Source organism: Meleagris gallopavo, chromosome 2 (assembly GCF_905368555.1).
Source record: "Meleagris gallopavo chromosome 2, MGAL_WU_HG_1.1, whole genome shotgun sequence".
NCBI classification, from domain to species: Eukaryota; Metazoa; Chordata; class Aves; order Galliformes; family Phasianidae; genus Meleagris; species Meleagris gallopavo.
Genome location: NC_139405.1, coordinates 66,137,809 through 66,152,172, shown reverse-complemented (window position 1 = coordinate 66,152,172; position 14,364 = coordinate 66,137,809). Strand labels below are relative to the sequence as shown.

The 14,364-nt window shown below is 38.1% G+C and overlaps 1 protein-coding gene across 15 annotated transcripts in view; it reads left to right on the top strand.

Annotated features, from left to right (window-relative positions):
- The window catches only part of LOC104909846 (uncharacterized), an 86,331-nt gene that overhangs the window by 22,020 nt on the left and 49,947 nt on the right, over positions 1-14,364 (top strand). For all 15 annotated transcript variants that reach the window (XM_085217493.1, XM_085217495.1, XM_085217489.1 and 12 more), the window contains 6 exons: positions 2,344-2,536; positions 4,317-4,444; positions 6,986-7,186; positions 8,138-8,259; positions 9,242-9,470; positions 12,498-12,700. In XM_085217493.1, the coding sequence (XP_085073619.1) occupies positions 2,344-2,536; positions 4,317-4,444; positions 6,986-7,186; positions 8,138-8,259; positions 9,242-9,470; positions 12,498-12,700 (1,076 nt within the window). The remainder of the gene's footprint in view (positions 1-2,343; positions 2,537-4,316; positions 4,445-6,985; positions 7,187-8,137; positions 8,260-9,241; positions 9,471-12,497; positions 12,701-14,364) is intronic.

Sequence of the window (14,364 nt, the reverse complement as noted above, 5' to 3'; positions counted from 1 at the left end):
TCTAACATGATTTTCTTTTTTAAATTTTCATATATTGCATTCTGCAATTCTGTCTCCCAGGAACAGAAACAATAATAGAGTCAAACTAATCGAGACCTACCTAACACACTCTCTGATGTGTGCTATAAAACCAGGACTGTATGACACTATTTCTTTTTAAATACTTTTAGTACCTAATCTATGGCCAAAACTGTGATATAAATCATTTCAGAAAATAATCTGGGTCACTGTGAAGGCACACTACAAAATATGTCTGAAAATGAGATTTGGAGGCACTTTTTCACTTTCAGTAGCAGACTGCTTGGGATGGATGTTGTCAACAACATGAGTTTCAATGACAGAAGGCCCTGCAAACAATGCATTACTTTAAATTAAAACTTTTTTCTGTCCCATGCTGAGATTCAACTTGGAAGAATATAGATGAAATATATGTGAGAACATGAGCATTGCCTTATAACCCAAAAGGGAGTTGCTAAGCTCCAGTAAACCTGCCCAAAGTTAGAGGAAGAAAACAAAAACCTTCAGGCAAACAGTATCTCACACAAATAACCAGTCAATTGTTTTGTTGCTACAGACGTATAGCTGGGTATTAATGTTTTTATGGTCATAAGCTATATTTAAATGGCTTGGAAGTCGTTAAACATGGCTCTCGAAACAAACACTACAGAGATAAAGTCTTTTTTTTTATTTAAGGTTTGCTTTGTGAGAGCTCTCCAGTTTTTTTCAGTCATGTGCTCTTTCTACAAAATACAGTTGTCTTTAAGCAAGATTTTCAGGAGTGGGAAGTGCTGGAATCATTAAAAAAAAGCCCTCAAGAGATTGAAAGGTGAAATATTTTAATAAACGTTGTCTCTGAAGGTATTTAAAAACATAACTGAAAACCCCTCTACCTGCTATGGTAAAGCAACACCGGCGTTTGCTGAGTTATTTACCCAAATCAAGATGAAACTGATTATTCTGTAAACAATTCTGCACTCTGTCACAAGGAGTGCTGAAACAAATAATCCCTTTAGAAGAATAAGAAAAGAACAGTTCTCACCAAAAGAAAAAAAAAAAAAAGAAAAAAGGAATCTTTCTGATGAGGCTGATCCAACATTTTGTTCAAATGAGGTGTATGTTTTGCAGAGCTGTCTCATTAACTTTAAGGGAATGAGTAAGTTCTGATCCAATGTGGCTCTGTGAAGCTGGCAAGCTGTTCTCAGTACATTTGCATTTGAATGCTGAAGTTTCCTATGTCTAAAGCAAATACCTTTTCTCTGTCTTTTCTTTAAATAGAATTTTGGCATATCCAGATGAGAGCAAGAAAAGTTTGGGTAGCACTGGGGATTTAGTAAAGGCAAGCATTACCAAAGCTAGTGAAAGGAGGAAACGCCAATATACAGTGCACTTTTTTTTTGGCACTAGAATGAGAACAAAGGTGCACTGCAAACAAGGAAGTAATAAAGACAAACAGTTGAAAACTAGGAGCTTGTATTTACTTGCTATATTCTTATAAAAAGAACCATTTCTAAAGGCTTCTATTGCTGTATACATACACTAAATAAACTAAGCATTTATTTACAGTGGGAGATTAATTTCTGTAATTATACACCTAGAGATAGGTGTGTGTAATTCCCTTTGTGGCACTCCTACTCAAGAAAGAGAATATTTTGAAACCTAATATGTCACTTCTGCTGAATGTAGAGTTCCTGCCTGGGGTGTTACCAAGTTAGCTGTGACTCATTGCACATGTAGACGATTCTCTTCTTAAAGTGCTGAGTTTCTTTTAGGAAAGTGAGGTCACTGTTCAGCTATTCTGCTGACCTTACAACAATCTGGAACATCAGTCAATGGGTGTTCCTTCTAATTACTGCTAAATTCTTTGCCTATGTGAGCTTATCTACAAACCTCGCCAGTGTTATTTACCCAAGAAGTCTTCAGAAAATGTGTTGACTTCATATTAAAATGTCAGAATTCAAGACTTCTTTTGCCAAATTTGAGCTAAAAAAAAAACAAAAAAAAAAAAGAAGAAATTCTGTCCTAGGTCAAAAGCTTACCTTCTCATTTTGAAGCCTCTTTGGATCTTTTTGTGGACTTTGATATCCAAAGGAAAAGCTAGCACAGTAGAAATTTCATACAGTTTTTTTTTTTTTTTATCTCTTTAAAGTGTAGTCTATAAAGAGTGTAGGTTTTACTGAAAAAAAAAAGTATATTTTGACAATATTTTTTTTTTTTCTTTGATAATGACAAAACACCATGTTACCAGGCCTGATCCATTCCTAGATTGGCTTATTATACTGAATTGCAGTCACTGTAGAACTGACTGCTTCTATCTCTGTTCCTCTGGAATTTTTTTACTTGTAGGTTCACAGCACTCAGTTCATGGAGTTTGCAGACATGGAAAACCATGATGACTTTCACACTCGTGAAGATGGATTTATCCACACACAGGACCAGCATGGGACTTATATCATATATGATGTGGCACTGGAGGACTTAAAGGAGCTTGAGAACCAGCTGCTGCTTGTGGCCAGCCAGTACATTGAGAAAGATAAAAGTAAGATATCTACTGGTCCAATCCACATGGGATAGTATGGTTTGCTGTTTTCAAGGTGGACCAAGCCTATGACTTCTTGAATAGTTGTACTTCTTCAGAACCATGTTCTGACTGAATGTTTGGGAACTTCATCTTTACTAGTAAGTTAAGTGATAAATGTGGTATGAAGACCTAAGTAGGCATGTGAAATTGCTTGTCATATATTGTTATGTTCCAGTTGTGCACTCATATGTGGTCACTGACATCAAAGTCATCCTGGAGGGAAGAATAACACAGCAAGGACATTTATTAACGTATTTAAATAATATAATGAACAAATACATCTTCAAGGCATAAAGACAGTCAGAAAAGAAAATGTTAATAATTTCTGAATGTTTTCAATTAATGTATTTGATGGCTTTTGTGCAGAATTAAATGCACCTCTAAACACTTTTAAACTTTTGTAAAAGTTGTAAATAAGAAGCTGCATAATATTTGGTGCTGGATACTTTTTTGTTTACCTTATTTCTTTTTTGTTATTGTTGGAATGAGATGAGGCAGTCTGGGTTAAAGATTTCTAAAAAGAGCAGCCATACTTATAGTAGAATGATGAGGAGAAAGGAGCTAGAAATTGTAGAAAACTTGGGAGGAGGCATTAGAAAACAGTACGTAAATGGCACATACACATATGAAATTCAAAGAAATGCAGAAAATATTTCTTGAGTTACTGGAATAGCTTTCTGTATGGATGGGATAATATTTTGGGAGTTTTATCATACTTCCCTAAAACTGAATGTGTGGACATTCTATGTTAAGAAGTGGAGAGACTGTGAAGAGCTGCCCCTGAGAAAACAGTTAGGAACAGGTTGAGAGTCTGTGGGTTAAAATTTGGGACTGGACAAATAAAGGACAGCTGGTAACTGGGCTCTACTACAGGCCACCTGATCAAGGGGAGCCTGTTGACAAGACCTTCTTGCTTCATCTGCAAGAGACATCACACTTGCAGGCTCTCATCCTGATGAGGGATTTCAACCACTCATATACCTGCTGGGAAACAATGCAGCGAGCTGCAAGCAGTCCAGGAGACTTCTAGAGTACATTGGCATCAACTTTCTCGTTCAGGTAATAGACATACCCACCAGAGGTGAAGCACTGCTGGACCTGTTGCTCACCAACGGTGAAGAGATCATAAAAGAGGTTGAGATCAGAGGCAGCCTGGGCTGCAGTGACCGTGCCCTGGTTGAGTTCATGATCTTGAGTAACATGGGCCTAGAAAAGAGTGGAATTAGGATGCTGAATTTCAGGGGAGTGGACTTCAGGCTGCTAAAGGAATTGTTGGAGGAGATCTCCTGGAAAGCTGTTCTTAGAGACAAACAAGTGGAGCAAAGCTGTCTATCCTTTAAGGATATTTTTCTGAGCACTCAAGAGCTCTCCAACCCCCGCAGTAAGATATCAGACGAGGCAGGAAACCAGCCTGTGTTTTCTCTGTCTCTGTCTCTTTATGTGGGTCTCTTTGAACTTTGGCCCTTGCCTTTTACTTCAAAGAATATTTATCAAAAGATGATAGATGAGATATGTTAAACTAAATGCCTAGTGCACTTGTTCTTTGCTTCATAGAGTACTCTGGGGCCCTCCAAATCTTATGGGACTTGACTTTTCCTGGACTTGAGTTCCCTGTCGAGCAAAAAGCACAACTCTGTGCTATAAATAAAAATAATTACCACAAGCTCTAGATCTGCAAGCATGTGGAAATCTCTCTGATACTGACATCTGCTTGTTTTCTACTTTTTGTTTTCCTTAGGCAATGTAACTTGTGGGAAATCCAGTGGCAGCAGTATCGTTGAGTGGGCACATGCCTTTGTGGATCGATTTGCAGTGTTGTTTGACCTTTGGACCTGTGAAACTGCTCTCTTGGAAAAAAAATGCCAGGTAGAGATATTTTTCTTGGTCTGGAAACAGTGACTTGCAGTCAGCTCACTTCAGGTTGTTTTAAGGCTCCCTTTCAACAGTATCTCTTGTTGTGAATACATGTGGATGGTGGTACAAGTTCCAGATGCACAGGAAATGTGCTGCTGGGCTAGGGCTGGAGCTTTTGGGTACTGTAAATTGGGCCCATGTCCTTATTTTGCAATACGGAAGCAGAACTGTTCTTGTCAGGTGCATCTGTAGCTGCTGTGTCAGGGGTTGGCAGCACATCTGCAAGGCCTCAGTGAGACTGCCCATCAGGGTAAGGGGTGATTAGGAAGGACAAGGTTACATGCTGAGTGCTGGGGAAAACCAGGTCAAGCCCTGCAAAGTTTGGGTCCTCAGAGAGTCCAAAATACCAATTTTATTCTGTAGTCCCAAAAAGAAGAGGCTCAGTCTGCAGCTGGCTGGGCCCAGCACTTGAATTACCCTTTGTCAGAAGAAAGGAGAGAGGTATTTTATAGGATACACTATAAAAGATAGTCCTTTCATCAGTACAAGTGATATATAAAACTATATATATTACAAATTTGTTTCTTCTTTTTTAGTTAATCTACTTGAGCTAAAAATGCCATGATTTTCTGTGGGATAAATTTTGTTTGAAAAATACTAGTAATGTGTATTAAGTGGACTGTAGCTTTGCTGTTTACTATGGCTGCTGCATATTCTGCAGGTATTCTCTTTCCTCTCTGAATTTAGTCATATGTCTGTATTTTGCTATGGGACATGTACATATATATTGTTTTTGCCCAAAGACTGCTGTGACATTAGACAAGTTCAGAATAGGAGACCCAGAGGAACTTGGAAATGTTTTTCTGTGTAGGGGACTCACCAGACCCCAGGACAACAAAGAGAATGTCAGGAGGGTAATGTCAGGTAAAGTAGCAGATAGACCACTTCAGAAGCAGGGAGAAAGGCCAGTAATTAAGGTCGCTTTAATATACTTGAAATGTTTTCTTTTCAGTCCTGGGATAGCACAGGGCAGCTCTCAGAATAGGAATGCCAGAGGATGTTAGGGAATCTCCTGTGTGCCACTGAAGAGGCTTTAAATAGAAAAGCTTTTAAACTAAAACAGTTGTAGGTAGTTTAAGAATCTCCTAGGACCCCTCTCCTGTTTTCATAGTGGTGCCTTGTGTGATAGCTACGTAATTGCCTAGCCCATAAGTTTCTGCTCTCATCCCAATAGACCTCACTTTCCAGTGCTGCATCGTTATCTCTGCAAATCTACCTTTTATTTTTATCACAGATCTTCTGTATTAAGAAACTTGCTTTTTTGGGGGGGTTGGAGGGAAGGAAATCCCAATAGAGCAGAATGAAGCATCTTTACCAACAGCGCACTAATTCTCTTTTAACAACGTCAAGAAGCATATCCTGGAACCACTCTCACAATACAACTCTCTAGGCAAGATTAAATGTATAAATATGCTTTTCCTGAAGGTTTCTTGCATTCAGCTCAAATGAAATAGAATTGAATCTCTCTAGCTTTGTTCCAAGCTGCGACAAATTTTTTTCTGTGTGAGGAAACAAAAGCCTTTTGTACAGCAGCTGAGAAAGCTTGGCTTAGCCAATATAAAACTTGTTTATGGCGTATTGCTCAAGCACTGTATTAACCTTCTCCAAACAGTTCAGATCAGACAGGTCTAAACCAGAGAACTTGCCTTCTTCCATTGAAATCTGCATTTTTATCTACCAAGTTATTTCTGAGCCCTTTTGCAACTTCCACAGTTTCCTGGGTTCAGCACAGAAAGTAGCATGGATAAGTTTCTACTTCCATGTCAATGCAAAATAACCTACTGCAGATCATTTCATATTGATATGACCAATTTGTCCAAAAGCAATAGTAATGCCAGTTCATATTTTTTATCTCATAGTTGCCGTTGACCAAAAAGTACTACAGTGAGAATTTAGGTGCTGCTGTACTTGACACTTTTCTTTTTCCGTCCCAGGCTTTGTGAATTTGTAATTAAAATCGCTAGTTCAATAAAGCTTTACAGCTATTCTTGGTAGAGGAGTCTGGAGAGGGCATGTGACTTTCTGCATCTTTAATTACATATTTAATTAATTTGGAATTTCTCAAAAAATATACAATTAACTGAGATGCTAATTGCTGTATGAGATAACAGAGAGTCTTGCACGAATCTGCAAGTTTCAGATTAGGGGAAACTAAGTGGGAAATGGTAGGTGCTTTTTAAGTAGTAAGTAGATTACCTTGCTATTTTACCAGAGGAAGAATATTTAGAATAAAAATCTTTATGCTTCAGTAGAAAACATAACAGCAATGTGTAAATAAAATATCTCCTGCAGACAGGTCATTCTATGCTCTGTTCCTGATCCTTCTTATGAAGCATCTTGTGATATTTTGTGCCAAAAACCAGATGCCATGATGGCAGGTCACAGTAGGTTTCGTACAGGTGGCAACTTCTATGTTCAGAAATGTTATGCCGAAGTGAAATGAATATTTGGATGAATAAACAATTCTAAATGTGTTTCTGAATACCTTCCCAGCTTCTAGATGTTTACTTAGAGGCCTACCAACATGCTTTGGACCCAGAGGAAAGATTTGCTTTGGCCCAAGCGATAACTGACATCATGCATAAACATCCACGGTTTGATCTTGAGCTTGAATATTTTGTGAACATCTACAAAGATGAATGCATCTGTTTACAACTTCAAGTCCAGCTGCTGAGGGACATAGTAAACCAGCAAGTATGTCGAATTTACACTATATCCATCTTGGGCAAGCGGGAGGTGAAACTTTGATTGTAGCCTGCACTGCTTTACAGTTCCAGCTTCAGTTACTACTAGTATGATAGTGAAGTCTATGGATGCTTTTTAAATTGAAATAAAAAAATTAAAAGTTGAAAGCTATGATTTCATCAATATCAGAAAGAGAGCGCTGGAAAGGTTTCAGAGCTTTATGTATCACATTAAAGTCACATGTGCTATCAGCTAAGATAGCTGGAAACAGTAATTGAGAGGTGCGGAGCAGGACAAAATTATGATCCATAGATCTGTAATGCAGTGGATAAAAAAAGATCTTGTCCATTCTCTGATCTTACAAAGAACATACAAACAAAGTTTGCACTTTGAAGTCTAAGATGCAGTATATTTCAGATAGCTGGGATTTCTTTTGCTAATAATTAAAGTACAACATTTTAAACTCTCAGATTTTAATTCTCATTTAAAATCTGCCTAAGCTTCCTCTGTATCCTGACACAAGGTACTTCACTTCTTCGAGTTTCTAGTTCAGAAGTTTAATAAGTTATCCTTTGTAACATGTCTTTTAGTCTACAAATGGAAGTTTTTCAGCGCAAGAGACCACTGTTAAGCTATCGTTGCCATGAATGCTGCCATTTTGGTAGCTATTAGAATTGAAAGGTTGCCAGAATCACTGGTGCTCTAAGTTTGTTCTGGAAAAGTATGAAAGATTTTAAAATAATTTTAGAAGGAATAACTCAGCTCGAGTGGGTATTTATACAAACAACTTGAAATTATATTTTTTAATGTATATATAATATAAAAATAAAACAACAAATTTATTAGGTAAAAGTTTTTATAGCTTGAGTTTAAATGAAGAGTAGAAATCAAGATGCCTGATTTCAAGCTCTGTTTGGATTTTCTTGGCTAATATCATTTGTGTTTATTGCTAACTTTTAGATAGATGTCCAGAGGGAATACGTGCCCAAGATTTGGCGGAAAGGTCAGAAAGGTGGCATCGATGAATTTGGACTTCCTTATAATGTGATTACTAAGCAACTTGTCTCTCTTAACACTAGCTGGTGAGTAACTTCACAGTTTTATTTTTCTGCAGAGTAACTCTTTCTGATCTAGTTTCTGTGACTGATGAAAAAATTTGAGGGCCGACATGTGAAAAGTAAGACTATTTGAAAAGACAATAGCCATAAGGTGAATTAGGCAGTAATGTTTCATGTTATTTAGTCTTGTGCTATTTAGAAATACCATTGGATGTGCCAGAAAAACATTCAAGGAAGAAAAGTGATTCCTCCCCCACCACCTTTGCTCTTCCCTGCTTTGACAGTGGGTTTGCTTAATTCATCTTGCACCACACTGGGAAATTAATATTCCTGTGGATACAGTAACTGTGAAAGTGCATGTTTAACTTTAGCCTTGCTTTGGACTTACTGCATTGGTATTCAAACATGGCTTTTCAATTTGCACTGCCTTCTGGCCACTGTCTGTTACACATTCTCGCTCAAGTGTCCATTTGGATAGGTAGGTACTGTATTTTCACACAAGAGCCATCTATTACTCATAACACAGACATGTGCCATGTTCCCCTTCCTGCAGCTATGCAACATTGTGGATTATATGAAGGATTTAGCAGCTGGTACATATCCAGAAGCCAAGAGTCCCTCACCTCTAGTCCTCTGTCTGAAGCCCCTTGCCTCTATTCCTCCTACTGCACGCACATTTTGATTGTGTTGGTTACTCAAGGGCTTATTTTGAAGTGCAGACACTTTTAATGGGTGGGCATAACATACATGAAAATGTGGCTAATAAAGCAGGTCAGCTAGCAAAAGATAATGTAGAACATTTTTTTTCACTAGCAATTAAGACTACTTAAATGTGTTCCAACATAATTATGTTTATTAAGGCTTCAGCTCTATTTTTAGATTTGAAGATTGATTTCGGATCTACAGCTAAAGCCATTGCAATTTGTTCTTGCCAATTAAGCAATTTCAAAGTTTCCTTATTTGAGAGCTGTTCTTTTTGTTGTCATTTATTTATGTTATTTTTAAGTGCTGCTTCGAAGAATATTTATTTGCTGGAGTTTCATCCTTCTCTTGGTCTGGTGTGCTCAATCCCCAAAGCTCTGGAGTGTATCTACCAGGAGTTCTACAACATCTGTAGGCCCAAAACAGCCAGTAGAGCAATTAAGCTAGAAAAAAAAGTGCTTCAGCTGGTACTCGATGAGTGGCTAACTATGGAAAAACCAGAATCTTTCTACAGCTCTCAGATTCAAAAAGATGTAAGTTCCACTTTTGCTTGTGTTAAAAGTAACTGTTTACAGCCAAATCCCAGCCCAGTTCAATTGATCTTCAATTGATGTACTTGATGGTTAGTATTAGGTATGTGATTCTTAATATCAGGCCGGTTATTTTTTCAAGCTTGGTGAAGATTCATACCATCCATCTTTAAAATAAAATATGTCTGTATTTCTGTGAAAGAACACAGATAGGTAGAACTCTTGATCTCACACTAGTATAAAATAAGAGCAGTCAGCTTAGGGAGAGGCAAAATACAGACATTTTAAAGCAGTATGAGATCACAGTAAGTCTCCAGGTTTTGCATTTGTGTTTATACAGTGCTTAAACGTCATTAACAAAAAAGGCTGGACATTAAAGTAAATATTGTTATAGGTGGAGCTGGTTATTACTATAATGTGCATCATTTCCTGATGTAAGACTCTTAACTTGTCTGGTTATAGTTTTGATAAATACTAATTATTATGAATGAAATTACTGATGCTAGATGTCTCCATCAGGTTGTTTTTTATTTTTTTTTTTAGCCAGGTTAGTTAATGCTGACAGCAAGAAATGAAAAATAAATGATTTTATCTCTTTTGTCTACAAATTCATAATACAGTTATGTTCTTGAGCACATTAGTAAAGTTTGGAAAGGCTCATTAGGTACTGATATGCTATGCTTTAATTCCTGCCAAGTTTGGCCAATGTAAATTAAATGAAAATATGCAGTTGCACCAGAAAATATGCATTTGCACCATATTCAATTGGAAGACAAGATGTGAAGTTTCTGTGTGCACTGGTATATCTGTGACATGAATCAAATCAGAACCAGTGTTACTGCAGAAATATCTCCGGACTAAGCGATTCGTGTTTGATTTGGCTCTGAGCACTTAAAGTGGGCACAAGGAGCTACTCACTCTCACTGTCACATTACCTGCAGTGGAAACAGTGGTGGGCAAGAAAATAGAGACCAATGCAAGGTACAAGGGCGTAGCCATTTCAGACACTTCCTTGCCCTGTCATGGTGCAAATCCCAAGAATTTCTTATCCAGCATCTCTTTGATGCCAATAAAATCCACTGGCAGTGCTCCAGTCCTCCTGCACACTGCAGTTGACAAATAATTCTTTTTTTTTTTTTTAGTTTTAAATCCTAGAAATCAGTGGCAGAGATGTATGTATAGGTCTTAAAGTTACTACTCTGCTATTGCCAAGGCGGAAAGAGAAACTTCTTTTCCTTTTCTCAAAGACAAGCTGTGGGTGAGAAAAATGCACACAAGAAGACAATGTTTAGAAAATATTAAGACTGTTACAGTCAAGCATATTTTAGGAAATTTACCTTTGCCAGCATGAATTTAGTTTGGTTTCCATTTGCATACTCATGATGAGTGAGCCTCTGTATTATCACACTTTTTTTTTTTTTCTCATTCTGACAAAATAAACATTTCTGACCTTCCTGAACTGCTCCATTTGTGATCCTTGACCATATTCTTTCATGTTTTTCCAACTCTTCACTAAAGAAGGTTTTACAAGATCCAATGTGTATTCCCCATCTGACTTCCTAAACGTCTGTCAACTTCATAATAAACAAGTTACCTAGGGGCAAGGTGCAGATGCTGCCGGGCTTGCAACATGTACTGGGAAGCTGAGAGATGTTTCTCTTACCCCAAGCCATGATCAGCTATTCAGAAGAGGTTGCCCAGAGAGGTGGTGGAAGCCCTGTCCCTGAAGGCATTCAAGATCAGGCTGTACGGAGATCTGAGCAGGCTGATGTAGCTGTAGGTGTCCCTGTTCACTGTAGGGAAGTTGGATCAGGTGGGCTTTATAGGTCCCTTCCAACTCAAATTATTCTCTGAGATAAAGAGCTGTTCTGTTCATAAACACACCATTTGATAAACTCACCCAAGTGGTCTATTCCCGTGCTTCACCAGCATCATCATCACCAAGTTCTCTTTAAAGTCTAGCACAAATTTGCTTTGCTGGAATCTAAGCTTATTTGCTCTTCTCCTGCTCTCTCTGGAAATGGGGAACATACTCTTTGTAGCAACTCTGGGAGGAAGCACATAAGTTGCTGTGTCCCACCCCTCCAGAGTCACAGTTACAAAAGCATGTTGGGGAAGAGGGACAAACTGAAAAATGTTGCACAACTTCTGACACTTGTCTTCGGGTTGTTGTCTCTTCAAAATGCTTTTTTTCAGTGTAGCCCTTAAGATTTAGTAAACAGCAGGTGTTGAAATCTAGAATTAATTACTAATAACAGCATGTCTGGCTTCAGATTTCCTCATATTCTGTGATTCACTCATCATAAATGGCAAAGCATGAAGCCATTCAGTTGCAGCAGTGGCCATGACAATCTGCCTGACCGAAGCAGGGTGGATGGTTGCACAAATTGTGACAGCTGGAGGCAGAGCATCTTTTTCTTCATAAAGAGCCAGAAGCCGTTCCTGCCACTTCTTCCAAAGCACAACAGCCATTTTCTTCTTTCTGACTCTCCATATTACCAAGCTGTAGCCTTTCATCATTTTCCATTCCTGATATTTCTGCTCCTTTGGGTCCTTCCACCATTCCAGTAGGAGTCTAGATGAGTTGCTGCCCCCATTTTGGGAGCATCATATGTACAGTAGCACAAGTACATGCTCATTGTAGGAGGAATAGCAGCAGATAGTAATGTGAACCCAGTCACAGAGCTCTTGCCTTAGCAGGATGCATACGCCTGAAAGTCTTCTGAATTTTTATTAAAATAAAAAAAGGGGCAAATATCTTGAGTTCCAGGAATTGGAAAGTCCTTTGAGTAAAGTAAAGTTTATGAATTCAGTGACTGTACCTTTGAAGCAAGTGCCAAAACTCCAGTATATTTTCAGAGGTCAGAGTGAACCCAGTCCTGACCTTGCGTGTGTTGCATGTCAGAAGCAATTCCAATCATGATTTACTCCAGAAAAAAAGGAGAAGAGAACCCTAAAGTATTCAAAAGCCTTTTGTTTTCTTCATATGAATTACACCTGCATTAACATTTTTTTTCACTTACCTTCCAGTTGTTTGCAGAGATACTCATAGAGGACCCTGTGCTGGTGCAAGACATTGCTTTGTCACTATTAGAGGTGAGAGCAGTTGAAGAAATAAAAGAAGACAGAGAGAGGCAGCTCTTTATCCTGGATTCGTTCTCCTTGCTCCTGGAACTGATCACGCTCCGGCATCGGTTGATTGAAGCGGCAACAGAGAGCGCACAGTTAGCCAGGTTGGTGGATTGATGGTGCTGGTTTAGCTATGAGGACGTGAGAGAGGCAGTTTGGAGGGGAAAAGTAAATCAAATTGGTCAGTTAGTATAGTTGGAAAAAGTCAGAGAGAGAGCACATGCATTTGTGTTGTGGGAAATATTTTTATCTAATATGTGGAAAGAGGGTCTGTCTGGGGTTTGCAAGATGTTTGTTAGTTTCATAAGCTGAGAGACAAATCAAGGCTTAACAGAACAGGCCCTCTGCCCAGTGAAAATGGGAGTTCTGTGATTCTATGAAATTTTGTCATAAGATGGAGGAGCAGAAGGAATTTGCTGGTTCAGTGAAGATTGTCCTTAATCACCTTCTTATGAATAGTATTAAAATGTAACAAAAATCACACAGGAAGTGCATATAAGATTTGTTCACTACCGGAAATAAGAAAGCATAAAGATTGTCCTGGGTGTACTGATTCTTGCAGAGGATAAAGTAAAATATTCTACACAAAGGAAATCAGTGTCATGCATTAAGGAAATTATCACACAAGCTGGAGAAAATGACAATTTGTACAGAGAAACAAAGAAGATAAGGACTGATCTAAAGGGGAGATCTATCCTCTGTAGGGTAGTGTTGATCTGCTCTCTTGGATGCAAGTTATTACTGAAGTTCTCCTTGCTCAGCTTCATATTATCTCACATTTTTATTAATGAGTTAAGTAGAAAGTATAAGGGCGTGTTATTAAAATCAGGACATTAGAGTGCTGGAAGATAAAACTGATACAGAAAATAAATATCTTACAGAAAGAACGCATAGTTCTAAGGTATGAAGGAGATAAACATCACTAACACAAAGCTTAAGGCTATGCATAATAATAGGCAATTCTTCTGTAAACTTCTTTGGAATTCTTCTGTAAACTTCTTTGGAAACAAGAGGAGGAGGAGGAACTGGGTGTATAGCTGGCAATTGAATGACTACATATTGCAACCGTGATGGGGGAGGAAGTCACGATATCCTACTGTGAATCAGACAATGAGTTTTGTTTTCCATAGAGATCAGAACTGATGCCTTTTATGTGATTCTGGCGAGGCCTCACCCGGATTATTAAGTATAGTTTTGAGATTTATCTTCAGGAAAGATAAATGCAGAATGGAATGGAAGCAGAAATGATCTAATAGGATGATGAGAGGAAATAGAGAATGCATTTTACAGAAGTAAATGAAATATCTTGGCTTGTTTGTCCTAGCAAAATGAAGTCTGACAGAAGATATGATTGTTCTCTATAAATACATTGGGAAGATAAGCACTGGGAATGGAGAGCAGCTATTTAAGGCCAATTTTGGCAGCAGAACAAATGGATCTAATCACTGTGAACAAATTTAAACTAAAAATTAAAAGGAGATTTCTAAGAATCAGACAAGAAAAAGTTCTGGAACATAAAGAGCGGAGGGCAGAAAATGAACATAGTTTTAAAACGTAGCTTAATTCATGTCTGAAAGTATTTGTGGGAGATGATTTCATGCAATAGCAAAGTTGTGCATTTTGGACAGGTGACTCTTCAGTCATATTTTCCCCTTATCTCAACTCTTTCTCCAGCTTTCCTCTGTAAAATGTAAACTCCAAATTAAGAAAGTCAGAAGCATTTATTTTCAACAGCTAAAAACCTAGATGTATCATAAAATCATAGAAT